The 12,926-nt window shown below is 41.4% G+C and overlaps 2 protein-coding genes across 2 annotated transcripts in view; one reads left to right on the forward strand and one right to left on the reverse strand.

Moving 5' to 3' along the window:
- GCH1 (GTP cyclohydrolase 1) overlaps positions 1-12,926 on the forward strand; it is a 318,959-nt gene that overhangs the window by 153,142 nt on the left and 152,891 nt on the right. The gene's annotated exons all lie outside the window — the stretch shown is intronic.
- On the reverse strand, positions 378-12,684 carry CGRRF1 (cell growth regulator with ring finger domain 1). The gene is made up of 6 exons (XM_050897439.1): positions 12,581-12,684; positions 7,528-7,667; positions 6,085-6,262; positions 5,744-5,891; positions 2,440-2,547; positions 378-1,063 (listed from the first exon to the last, which is right to left on the reverse strand). Exons 1-6 carry the CDS (start codon positions 12,682-12,684, stop codon positions 713-715), a joined length of 1,029 nt encoding a protein of 342 aa, XP_050753396.1. The 3' UTR covers positions 378-712.

Raw genomic sequence — 12,926 nt, forward strand, 5'->3', positions numbered from 1 at the left:
AGCAGAGGCTCAGGCTTGAAAGTGTCAGCAACGTTTAGTTCAAGCCAACAATAATCAACAAAACTCTTTCCACTCATTCCAACAGGCTTTGGCTAAGGTCCCTCACACACACACGCACACACACACACGCATGCACGCACAAACACAAATCTTTCAAAACAGCCAGAAACAGTGTCCTGAATCACGCCTTCAACTCCCAGCTCCTGCCACAGTCCAGCCTTCATCTACAAAATAAATATACAAAGGTTTAACAATGAAGAATATTTACTTTCCTTCATTTGATACATTCTGTAAAGTGCTAGGTTTCTAAATTAGACTGAGTTAAAATGATATATCGCTCTAGTATTTTAAATACAATAAATATAGAATGAGCTGTGTGCAACTTCACTTGCAAGTTTTATTCTTTTTTTAGTAGGTATACTAAATTTAGTAATCAAAATAGCCTCCAATAGTACTCCATGAAAAACTGGTAAGACGTTATAAATAAAATCACATCCTTCAAATATATCCTACGCACTTCTCCTGTCCACATTGCATGGATAAGTGTAGTGTTCCTGCCAGCATATGGAGCGAAGAAAAATGAGGAAGCTGAAAATTACCTAACAAGAAAAAGCAAAACCGTACAAGTTAATGCTACATATCCTCCCATAAACAGTCTGTTTTCTACATTTAATCTTGGTGCATACAACCCAGTTCTTCTATTTTTTCCCCATTAAAAAACTCTTCCAGGAAGAACATCTTGCAAGATATGGGTTGATTCATCTTCATCTTGCTCCTTTTTACTGCAAAGTGGAAAAGATTCTTGAACAAACTGCCTACACATTGGACACTGCTGAAAATACTTAATGCAGCCGTCACACAAGCACGCGTGCCTGCAGGGTAGGAGTACCCAGTTCACTGTGCCATTTTGGCAAACAACGCAGTCTTTACTGTTTTCTTCATGCAATTCTGGTTCATCTTCAGCCAGTCCGGCCTTTTCTAGCAAGCTTCTGTCAGTGCTTCTCTCACCAGGGGACATATCGCTTGAAGACGGTGCAGTACTATTTGCAGACATGAAGAGTTGCTAAAATACACATATACACAAACATTTAGAAGTCAACAAACTCTCCCCCGATACCTGAACACACACATGCGACGCAAGTTCCACTGGGTCAGATTCACTCGTTTCCACTGGGTCAAATAGTGCCAGACTCGCTCTTTGCGTGAGTCCTGACAGTTGTCTGGCCTTCAGTTAAAGGTATTTCAGAAGCATAAAATTACATAAAACACTGGGAAAATATGAAGGATAAGTCATCAAATCTTAGCTGAATCAAATCAATGCACATGCATGAACTTTAACAGAACTGCCCAGGTTTTGAGCAGCTCGGGTTTCTGTTTCTGGTATATCATTCTCTATGCCTAGAGGGATGCTTCTATCCATTCCTACCAAAAACAGATCCACCAAGCTGTCAAATCTATTTCACTCAACCCATTCTGCTCTTGCTCATATTAAAATCCCCTACTCCTTTTTGTCTTATTTTATGTAAAGCGCAAATTCTTCTGGGCATGATCTCTTAATAAAGCCAGTAAACTACCATGCAGCCAAAGATGCCCACAGAGAGCACGCTATACAACTGCACAAAATGCAGCTGCACGGTTACTTCTGTTCAGTTTAAGCAGTGTTTTTACAATGGCAACCACACATGAAAAGAAAGCTTAAGGGGATCAACAGGGAAGTTTACCTGGATCAACTATTTCAGCAAAAAATAGCCAGGACAAACATTTCTTTGGATAAACCTATTTTTTAATAAATGCTAATTGAGTCAATTGAATTAATTTGGCCCAATTTCTAGCTTATCAATACCATACATTATTTTTATTACCACAGTAATATAAAAGTGAATTGCATAGAACCACATCATCAACCGCCTGACAGACACAGGACAAAGATGGTCCCACAACATGCATAGATAAGGGAAACTGGAATGGAGTAATGAGAACATTGGTTTAACTTATAATGGTATGTGCTAGGCAGATTCCTAACCTTTGTGCATGTATTGCAATAAAAAGAAATTATAAAAAAAAAAAAATTTCTTCTGAGGCTTTCCCAATTGAAGGGCGGTACAGGAGAAAGTGCTGGTTTGAGAGACTGGCAAGGAGGTAACAAATGTTCTGTAGAGAGAAAGCATTTGACAGCTAGTTAATGTCTTACTATTGCTTTAATAAGTGGACAGGACCGAGGCCTCTAGACTAGAATCAAGTAATTTCTCCAGGAAATCATTAATATTTTCATATAAAACACAGTAACTTTGGCTGGAACTACTTAACTGATAAAATAATTTTAACTGTGATCCAGTTCTTTGCATGACAATAGAAGTCTTATACTAATTTAGGCTCCTGAAAGCCTACACAAACTAAACACTGTTGCCCAAATGAAACAAGACTTGGTACGCGGCTTACCTTCAGATCATGGTATTGACCTTCAGCTAGAAGTAGATACTGATATAATATTCTGCAGGAAAGTCTGTAGCTCTCATCAGGAATGTGAATTACAGCCACCATTGAAATCTACCAGAAAAAAAAAAAAAAGAGCTATGTTTAATTAACTTTCCTTTTCATTATATGATTCATATAGAACAGTTTGCTTGAAAGATGGCATACTTTGTTACAACCTCTGACCTGCTTATTTCCTTAGACAATCAGGACTTCAACAATGTTGACTTCAAGCACAGATCAAAAAAATATGCTGGACAGGGTAAAAACAGGACGTGGCACAAGATGGCACCTTGTGGCGCTTCAGCTTTCTGCCCTGCTTCCCCATGGAGCCCTTCTATGGCCAGTTTACAGCGGAGACCTGCTCTGACTGCTCTCACCTAATGGCATTAGGCCCCAAACTGAAAAGGCACCTAGGCACATGCAGTTCTCCTGAGGTAAGTGCTTACGCAGCTGAGGTAAGGCTTGCTTACAAAGTCACGGATGTGCCTCGCAGAGGCTACCTGCATAATGATTTCAACCAGAAGTAGCAGCTCCTACACTCCTCTTTCCACGCCACTAACTCATGATAAGCTCCTCCTAGATGGGAGAGAAGTTGACAAACTGCAAGGAGTTTCCTACAGCAACCGAGCCCCAAGCAAGCGCATGCACTTAAGTTCCGTATGTTTGCAGCCGCATCCTGGGCTGCCTTCAACACAAGAAATGACCCTGTCAGCTGAAGTCTGAGTGCAGAATTACAGGGGAACATGTAAAAGGCAAAGTCTTCTTTGCTTTCTCCCACTTCCCTCACAAACACACTGACCACAGTTTTTAGACTCTGAAAAGCATTTAGAAATGTCGCTGATTGGCTTGTAAACCGAGTAGGCAAAAGACAAATTTCAGTGGTAAGGATTATGAAAGGACCCCATGGGCTGACTTTAGAGTCATTTTTCTGAAAATAAAAGCACTCTAAGCTTGCATGCTGTGCCTAATACCCCTCACCCTGCCCAAATTACGTAATAGCCTCTAAAAAGCAGGAAAAAAAGAAAGTGAAATTCAATATTGTAGTTCCCAGAAGCTGTCAAAAGAGAAATGAAATATAGAAGAAAGCTGTTTTGTTTAAAAAAAAATTTTAAAGGCATATCAGACTTGTACTTCAAAATCCACACATCGCTAATTACATGCAGAGTTTAAATATATATGTGCCTATACATACATATTTATACTTACTGAATTTACTATTCTTTGGCAATAAGGTCTTTTTTCCTAAACCACAATGCCTCAAAAAAAAACCAAACCCACACCACTATTAGCTTTGTTTTGGAACCTGAAAGCCATTAAATCTCCATTAAAATGACAGATTTTGTGTTTTGATAGTAAGTTTAAAAGTTAACGGTTCTCAGTGTATTTGTATTATGTCATCCCACCATAATGTGCTTTCTCAGTGACGACACGTCCTCAATTCACAGTTTGTTCAGACACCTAGGCAACTTTCTATCTGTGAGTGGGACCAGTTCCTAACACAAGCATTTCAATCTTCAAGCTACTGTCTCCTCTATTATGCTGTCCTGTGGTATAGAAACATATACAGTGATACTATGATCTAGTAGAAATGCTACGCTGTTTGATTATAGAACTCCTTCCCCTTGAGCACCAGGTATTTTCTCTCTTTGTAAATACTTGTACACCATAATCAAGTTACTTCTCAATCTTCTGTTTTATACACAGGCCTGAGATCAAAGCCATCTTCCACTTTAGCCCTGCCAGTCTTCAAATAATTTCTGTAACTCCTATATACGGTCATGCTAATTTTCTGGAGCCAGAGGAGAATTACGGCACAAAACCAAATAGGTATGAACTGTCCACAAATACAGTTAGGATGAAAATTAGACCCCCCAGAAAAGAGATACTGGAACACCATCCGTAGTGATGGACGCACACACATAGACAAAAATAATTCAAGATGGAGCTTGACGCACTGGTGTGAGAATAATGCGGTAATACCATACTGGCCACAGTGGCAAAGATCCCTTTCCACGCTATATTTGTATTTTACAAGTTTGTTTCAGTAACAACAGATGCAATTCTGACATTTGTCTGGCAAGGAGTTCAGGTAGAGTTACTCCTTTGACCATATTAACAGATTCCAGTTGTGTTCCTTTTCTCCAAAACCAGAGGAAAAATACCTCCCCCACTCTCCTTCCACCTCTTTCTTCTATGTCAAGGAAGAAAAGAGAGGTGTTACAAATTCATGTTCATGCTAATGTTAAACACATTCAACTATGAATTTTACAGTCTCTTTTTATTAAACTAATCTGAGCTCTAAACATATATAGATGTACTAATCTGGGAAATAGCCGGGGTGGGGGGGCAAATCTCGAGTGGGGACAGGAGGGAGGAAGGCAGTCCTAAGGTCAAGTGACAAGAAGCCAAGGACAGGCATCACTTGGAAAGGGAACAGATTTCTTGGGCACTGGTGTGATCACAAACAATTTCCAAATGAATGTGTGGAAAAGTGTTCAGTGGATTTAGGTCATTTGCTTCCGAGTTCATTTGTATTATTGTTCAAGCAGTTAGTGCTATCAGATTATCAACCAGATGAAAAGATGGGAGACAAAAGCGTGTCCCAAATCGTTCCAAAAACAATCAGTCAATTTAGAGTTTAGAAGCGATATTGAACCGCATGTGACAAGGCTGAAGCTGCTTTAACTGTAAGAAATTAGGAGGAGACCTTTTTGGGGAGCTGAGTATCTCATCAGTCTACTGCAAGACCTTCACACCTTCCTGTAAATGACCTGGAGCTGGCTACTGTGAGACATAAGACTCAGGCCTGCTGCAGAAAGATAATTTCTATGTTCCTAACAGTCAAGTCAGCAATCAGCTCAAATATCTGTGCTAGACACTAAAAAAAAAAAATCCTGCTACCTTGCCTACAGCAATCCAAAAGACCGTATCAGCACAAGAGCTCCATCACAGGTTTATGTGATCAGAAAAATTAGAGTAATAGCTTACTAACCTACCACAACCCTCGTTCATCTGACCACAGGGCTTACCACAAAGACTTTTGCAGATATGAGCTTTGTGAAAATCATAAGCATCTTTTGAACGGCATATATAATTTTTAGATAACTATTATCCTTGCTTTTCTGCCATGCTCCCCTGGAGTCATCAGTGCCAAAGTTAGGGACCAAATTCTAGGCGACAGGGAAAGGCTTATTTTACTCAAGCCTGTCTCCTGAAACATTCAGACCTTAAATACAGTGACCCTAAAATATATTCTTATACTACTTACAATATCATATATTTCTCTGTCTTCTTCATCAGCTAATGTCAATAGTGCTATCAACGGATAGCGAGATCTAGGCACTGGGCCAAAATCGACAACTTGAGCATCTTCTGGTAACTGACAGTATTTTTCTTCCTTGTCATTTTTTTTAATGCTTTGTATGTGTCAAGGAAAACAATCAGTGTCCCTGCAATTGTAGACAAATGTGACGTCTGCATAAAGAATATTTGTCATCATATTTGTTCATAAATATACTGTGCCAAGAACTGCCGAATGTTCACAAGTTTCAACACTCCCCGTGCCAATAAATTAGCATATTTTGTCAAAACAATTTAAAAAAAGGATACAAGTACTGTTGTCGATAGAGGTATTCGCTGTACAGAGCATCCTCTAATGCCTGAGGAGTCTTTATTCGGAAGCAGTAGACATGTTTCTGCAATGCTTCGTGGAGTTTTTGAACGCTGCAGCCCCAGTAGCATGTAAGAATACAGTCTTCCAGACAATCAGGTGTCAGTGTTATACCCTCTTGTAGAAAGAAGATAAGGATTTCATTAACTCACCCATGTGCAGGAATTCTGAAACTGCTAAGTATAGGTTCTTAAAGGGCAACAAGCAGAAAAACAACTTCAGTGTCCCAGATTTTTATCATTATAATCTAATCTTCTAAGAATTTAGACTAGGTTTAGTGCTTATGAAAGTCAACAGAGATGAGGAAGTGGGTGCGAGGAGCGAAAATTGCTGATTAAGCTAACAAAAGTAGCACGTGCATTTTATGAAGGGTAAATTTTAACTTCTGGTAACATTTTACACACTCACTGGCAGACCCAAGAGCACAACCCCTAGCCCAAAGTCCATTCCCTCCTTAGATAATGGTATTAATTGGATCACTGGCCTACCACACTCTCTGTGGTCTCAAAGAATAAGGCCCCCTTGATCATGCAGAGGGAGGATAAAAAGAGGACCTATGCGCTCCATTTCTTTTCTAAAAATCAAGTACCCAACCCATTAACTTCTAAACACTTACTGCACAAACAGGAACAGAACTCTTGGAAAGTCCCACCAAATTCAAGTGCTCAAACCTCCTGAAAAATCCAAGTTACCTGAAAACTAAGTTGTTGGGTTTGTTGGGGTATTTTTTTATGTTGAGGGAGGGGTAAAACTGCTGCAGCCCTTTTCTCATTCATAGGAAGGCTCCACATCTGTGTTGGCGGAAGATGCTCAGCCTTGCTTACTACTCCCCAACGATGCAGAAGGGCATGAATTTCACTTCCTATGTGGGTGATTTCAAGGATGTTAGGAACTACTTGAACTCTGATCCAAATAGATATTTAAATTCAGTTTCCACTGAAGCACAGATAGAAAGAGAGGGATATTTTTATTTATTTATTTATTTTAAAGTAGTGCACTTCCAAACACCTCTGGAGATCTGGAGTGAGATTTAAGTGTGCAGCGTATATTTTACAATGAATTCTATTGAATTCTACAGTTCTGTAAAGTTTACAAAAACGCCCACAGTAGCTGGTAAACTGCAAATGTTTTTGTTACTTAAAAATCTGTTATAGCAGGAAGTGTTTCATTAATAAAAATTAAACTGTACTTAAATATCCAAACATTTCACTTTTAAAAGCACCACATTTATAAGCTGTGCAAAAATTATTTCTGTTGTAATGATGGGAGGAAGCATGTTTCTGAGGAATTTTGATAAAGGAAAAGGGTGAGAGCAAGAAAACATAGTACTAAATTAAGGAACCCAAACTGACAAAAATCAAGCACATCAGAAATCCACTGACTTGTTACTGAAGCTGTAGCAGGATGAGGGATTTCTAACCCAAAAGGATTCTTCACTTGTCTCATCCGCTTTTTCAGTACTCTTGTGCTGGATTCTGTTTCTTCTGAGTTTCTCAGAATAACAGGAACACCCAAACCAAACCTATGAGACATGAAACAAGAAGAACGAGTGGGTTAAGTGTTAGTGTTGACTCGTTTGAATTTTTCTTCAGCTCTAAATAGCAAGCAGCACAACAAATAGAGCCAGCTTGGCTTTGCAGAATATCTGCTAGGATGGGTGCATAATACAGCCTGCCAATCTGACTCCAACTTTTCGTGGCAGAAGGTAGGAGTCTTCACAGTGATACAGAAAGTCTATGAAAGGGGAATACTTTACTCCTGCATTTCCAGAAAGAGAATAAAACTAATGAGAATGGTCAATGCCCTCTAGTGGTAAACGGTGAGCCAGAGCTTTCTCCCAGCTGACATTCTTGCACATCCCGTTACAGGACCCCCAAAAAATCGCTGCTTGCAGAGATGGAACAGCCTTAACAGACTGGGTACTCAAAAGGAAGACCTTAGAGTAAATCATCCAGCCCTAAGATATTTCTAGTTGTAACTACAGCCAGCAAGATGTTTTTATGGGAGACTAAGATCCCGATTTCCCATGTAAACCTCAATTACAACAATATGCTGATATTAAATCAGAGGCTGTAAAGCCTCTGCTTTGAGCCAGAAGCCAAGTGCAAAATAGTCAAGACTCTGAATCAAAGCTGAGACTCTAAGACCCCTTCAAAGTCGAAACTAGCACGCTAGCCCAAGGGATATGCTGACCCTAAAAGGATAATGAAGCAAAGGTTTAAAAGTTTAAACACCCTATGAATCAAAATAAAAATCAAAGAAAGTGAGAAAGAATATTTTGGGATGATTTCCGACATCAATTAAAAAAACCAAGATTCTCATATTGCCTGAAGCTTTTAAAAGAACCATTACAGAAGATCAAGATCTACAAAACAAACTCCACAACAGACTTCCTTTTACACTTGGCTAAAAATAATTCACTTTTTAAGGTGATAGCAATAACTTTCAGTAACCAAAAGCTGATTAGAGAAGCTGTCCCAGATACGCAATCAGAAGACTACTTCAGAAACTGAAGAGATTTTCTTAACTGCAGTAATCCAGTCCTGTCTCATTAGTAAGGCAACAGGGAGAGGCTGTTGGAGTCTTTTGTTAACACATTTTAGAAAACAGTTATTAATTAGCTCAGGCTGTACTTTCCTGAATTTGTGCTTTTGTCACTGCCACCTGTACTGTTGACGTGATGGCCTGTTTAATGGCTTGGAACTTTGGTTCATGCAGTCATCAGCATATTGGGTGCTAGAAAACTCTGAATGGCACAAAGCATCGGCTCTTCCCTGCATCAATTGTTTCCATTTAGTATACTGAAATAGCAGCTGTTACAGTAAGATAGGTCCCATATCAATAACTCAAGCTGAAAAGGGCATTACCAACTTCAATGTAATCAGTTTGAAAATTGCTAAAGTAATTTCATGTACAATACAGCTCTGAGCCAAACAGGCAATTTTGCGGCCTAACGCCTACTTTTTCCTGGTTTTAAAATCTTTTCCAACTCCTGTGTGTCAAATGAAGAAGAAAAGCAGAGCTTTTACTGACATTGGGCTCCTTTCTATTGATTCATGTTGGAGTGGTGCCCTTTGTAAGGCTAACAGGGAAAAACATCAGTCAAAAGTGATTTTCAAGTTGAGGAAACTACTTCAGGAAAAAAAATTCTCAAAGCCATTCTCAACAGCAACAACCTGTTCCTGGCAGTCTAACAAATATTTGCCTTTACCACTTAACGTCTTGCATGCCTGAGTGTCACAGATACACCAAAGAGGAAAGAGAATGAGCTGGCAGAAAATACTCTGTACTCATTACTCCACCTTTGATAAATTCCTTTGGTTTGCTAGACTTTGATGGAAATACTTGCATTTCTTTAATATAGGGCACTCAGCCACACTTAGGTTGTGTGCATGGAGGGTCAAATCTCTCTCCGATGCAAGTAAAACCAGCCACGCTGACTTCACTGGGGCTGTAATGAAGTACACTAGTTAAACATCTTACTCACAAAGAAACCAGGTGCAGCAGCTGTTTCACTTATTCAATATCCAAAACTCAATGGAGCTAATCTCTCCAGACGCACATAAAGATGCCTCCTGTTTTATACCATCTGGCTGATTCCGAAGTACAAACCCTGTTCTTTGGAAACTTTCTTCGCTGGTCAAAAGCAACAGGATAATCACCATGAAAAGCAGCCATAGAAAAAAGCCTCTAGTACAGTTTTAGCAGCAGCTGAAGGCAGAAAGGCCTTTCTGCTCAACAATAAGGTACAGTGTTCCTGTAAATTTTAAGGTAGTATTCAGTGTACGAAGGATGAATAAAGATACAGTTTTTATTTTATGATCTAACAGTCTATCAGCCTAGATCATTAGCTGGTATACGGGAAAATTAATTTCTTCAGAACAACACTAGTTTAGAAAAGGCAGGAGTTTCCAATGGTTTTGTTCATGAGTTAATTTCTTCAAAGAGCAGTCTGGATCTCAAAGAGGTGCTGAGCCTACAGCTCCTCCTAATACGAGCATTCATCTCCAGCTAAAAAGACGACGCACAGGACCATATTTAGCTAATCTAAATTCCACTTCATTCCTATGCCCAGAGCATCTAATGGGCTGGCTCTAGAAAGCTACCTGTGCAGTAACCTACTTAGACTCTCTGGGCAGAGCCAGAGGTATCCAGGGCTGGCCATAAAAAACAGACGCTCATCAAATCAGTGCACAATTTTGCAAATGAAAACATTAACATTCCTAAGCAGTTGGTGTTTTTCAGGCTGACTGACACCATCACGAACACATCCACAAAACAAGCTGACAATTGATGCCGAAAATGATGGGGGAAACAAAATGTCATTACAGCAATATATCAAGTATTACGTACTCATATGACACCATATGCAATTATAGTACTCTGTGTAGCAAATAAAGGATCAAGTTGTTTTCATGAGTAAGTTCAAGAGCACTTAAACTGCAGCTGCAGACACACTGAAGTCGCTCGGAGGCTCTTGGTCATATGGCCACGGTATGGCAGAGTTCAAAGGTAGCAGCAAACATCTCTGAGCAGCTGGCCACATACTCACATACTTGTATGTGCTGAGCTCCTGGCTACTGCTTCCACTTGACTAACAGTTCCTTAACAAACTAGTTTGAAGACAGTTTGTATATATTTACATAAAATGCAATAATTTCTAGTGCAGATGCACCTAGAATCTCTGATCCTGAAATAAAAACGCATCTGGACAGACCTCTGCACACCCTGTAGCCCAAAAAGCACCAATGGACATGTGTGCAGATGTAAGGATCTTCTGGCACACCTATTTCAGACATTTTACAGCAGGGGACTGCAAAGCATTCATTATAAGCCGATAAATAATTATTAAATTGATAAAGGATCACTGGTTTGGGATATACATGCAGGAGATTTATTTGAATCTTGATTCAGTATCCTTTTTTTGTAAAGATAATATTTTTAAAGAACTGATGAAGCAAAAAAGGAAAAGTGGAGAGAAGTGGATGGCAATATAATACCATCAGTGTGCAGTGGGACAGAGAGAATTATGAAAGGGATTTCTACTACCTCTCTCTCCAAGTAAATAATGAGATGGAGCTTCATCCAGCAACAAGATAACAAAAAGACCAGTCTTCCCTTCACTACCACTTACCTAGCACTAGGGGAGGCAATGCAAAACAAGAACACACACTTTTCACAAAGCGTATCTGAGAGATCAAAAGATAAGCTTGATTCACACCGAAAGCAATAGATGGCATATGTTTGAGCCAGTGGCAGCTAACAAAGTGATGTAAACAAGGGAAAGACTTTGCACTAAAGGAAAAGTCAAGCAGAGTGTTTATAAGCTGCCAAGAGAACAAACAGCTACAGCTAAAACATCTGTCATTCAAAGAGAGACAAAGGATGGAAAACACTGAAGCACAGCACTACAGATATTAATGTTAAGCCAATGGGAGGAAATGCAATAACTCAATTTTATTCTCTCCAGAAGCCACACAAGTGTGGTGTATCCACAATTCCTACATAAAATATTTTGATTGCTAATCAATGCTCTCCGCTTGGCAAGTATCAGTATTTACATTTACGGACACTCCTGAGTCGGCAGGAAAACAAAGAGAACAGTGCCATGAACAGACCAGGGACCTGTTTCTGAAAAAGGCAACAGCAACATCTTTGCTGAACCCTCTCAAACATGAATACGAGAAGGTCTTCCACTCATCACCCCTCTAGACACTTTAGCAGGTCAGCTGTTTAAGGCTCCTCCCCACCCCAGTCCCAGCACCCTGTTTGTTCACCTGAAACACCCCCTTCTCCTCTGAGCTTCATCAGCGGAACAGACTGGAGCCCCATCAGTGATCCTGGTTAGTCTTGCACCTCAGTAACAACTCTGCCTTGAAGCCTGGCAGATTTAGTTGCTACCCAGCCTAACGCCAGGCACCTTACTCAGTATCTGCTCATTTTATCTACCACCAAGATTTGACATGCCCATCTCCAACAGTGCCAAACTTTTCCCTTGGAGCAGCACTCCCTGACCCCAACTCCTTCACTCAGGGTCAGGTTGTCTCCCAGCCACCCTGTTTTCTCCACAGCTTTCATCCTCCCTTTCTCCTGCTGGAGCAGCCCCTCTTCCCCTATGGTCAGCACTAGTCCTCCTCACCCTCCTTTCTTCAACACAACCCCACTTTCCCGACCACTGCCAGGCTCCACACACCCATCCCCACTGCCAGCCCCAGTGCTGTTCCACCCCAGGGGCACCCCACACGCCCTGAGCTCATTTCCCCAAGGGGTGCCAGCTCCCATTACCCTCCTCCTACACCGTGCCACCTCATTACACCGCCAGACCTCCGCAGCCAAGGCCCATCGCCCCAGACCGGCCTCCACGGGCAGGGCCGGCCCCACAGCGACGGTGTTAGCTGCCCCCAGAGCCAGCGCCGGCCCCTCCACCGCACTCACCAGCCCAGCACCAGGCCGCTGGTGACGAGGAAGCAGACGAACACCACGGTGATGTAAAAGAGCGGCGAATACTCGTAGAGCGTGACGAGGAATACGGCAGCCATGGGGCCGGACCGAGCCGTACCGCCCCACGGCAGCGGCAGAACCAGGCCGCGCCGCCCGCCTCACTACAGACGCCACCGGCTACCACAGCCGGGCGCATGCGCGGCAGCTGCATGAAGCCATTGCCCTCAGTTTGCCCGGAGGTGGGCGGGCCCGGGGGGCGGGGCTGCGTTGCCTCGTGACGGCCGGAGGGTTCCCCAGCCGCCTGGATTTGCACAAAGCATTGAAGTAAATAAAACACGCG

The sequence above is a fragment of the Gymnogyps californianus genome, chromosome 5 (assembly GCF_018139145.2).
Source record: "Gymnogyps californianus isolate 813 chromosome 5, ASM1813914v2, whole genome shotgun sequence".
NCBI lineage: Eukaryota > Metazoa > Chordata > Aves > Accipitriformes > Cathartidae > Gymnogyps > Gymnogyps californianus.

Bases quoted from the DNA above. Each gene is read 5' to 3' on its own strand.
- CGRRF1 (XM_050897439.1), bottom strand. From the start codon at position 12,684: ATGGCTGCCGTATTCCTCGTCACGCTCTACGAGTATTCGCCGCTCTTT. The intron at 7,668-12,580 runs GTGAGTGCGGTG...CATGTCTCATAG, and splicing joins AGCGGCCTGGTGCTGGGCTG to GTTTGGTTTGGGTGTTCCTG. The intron at 2,548-5,743 runs GTAAGTAGTATA...TTTTTCTGGTAG, and splicing joins ACAGAGAAATATATGATATT to ATTTCAATGGTGGCTGTAAT.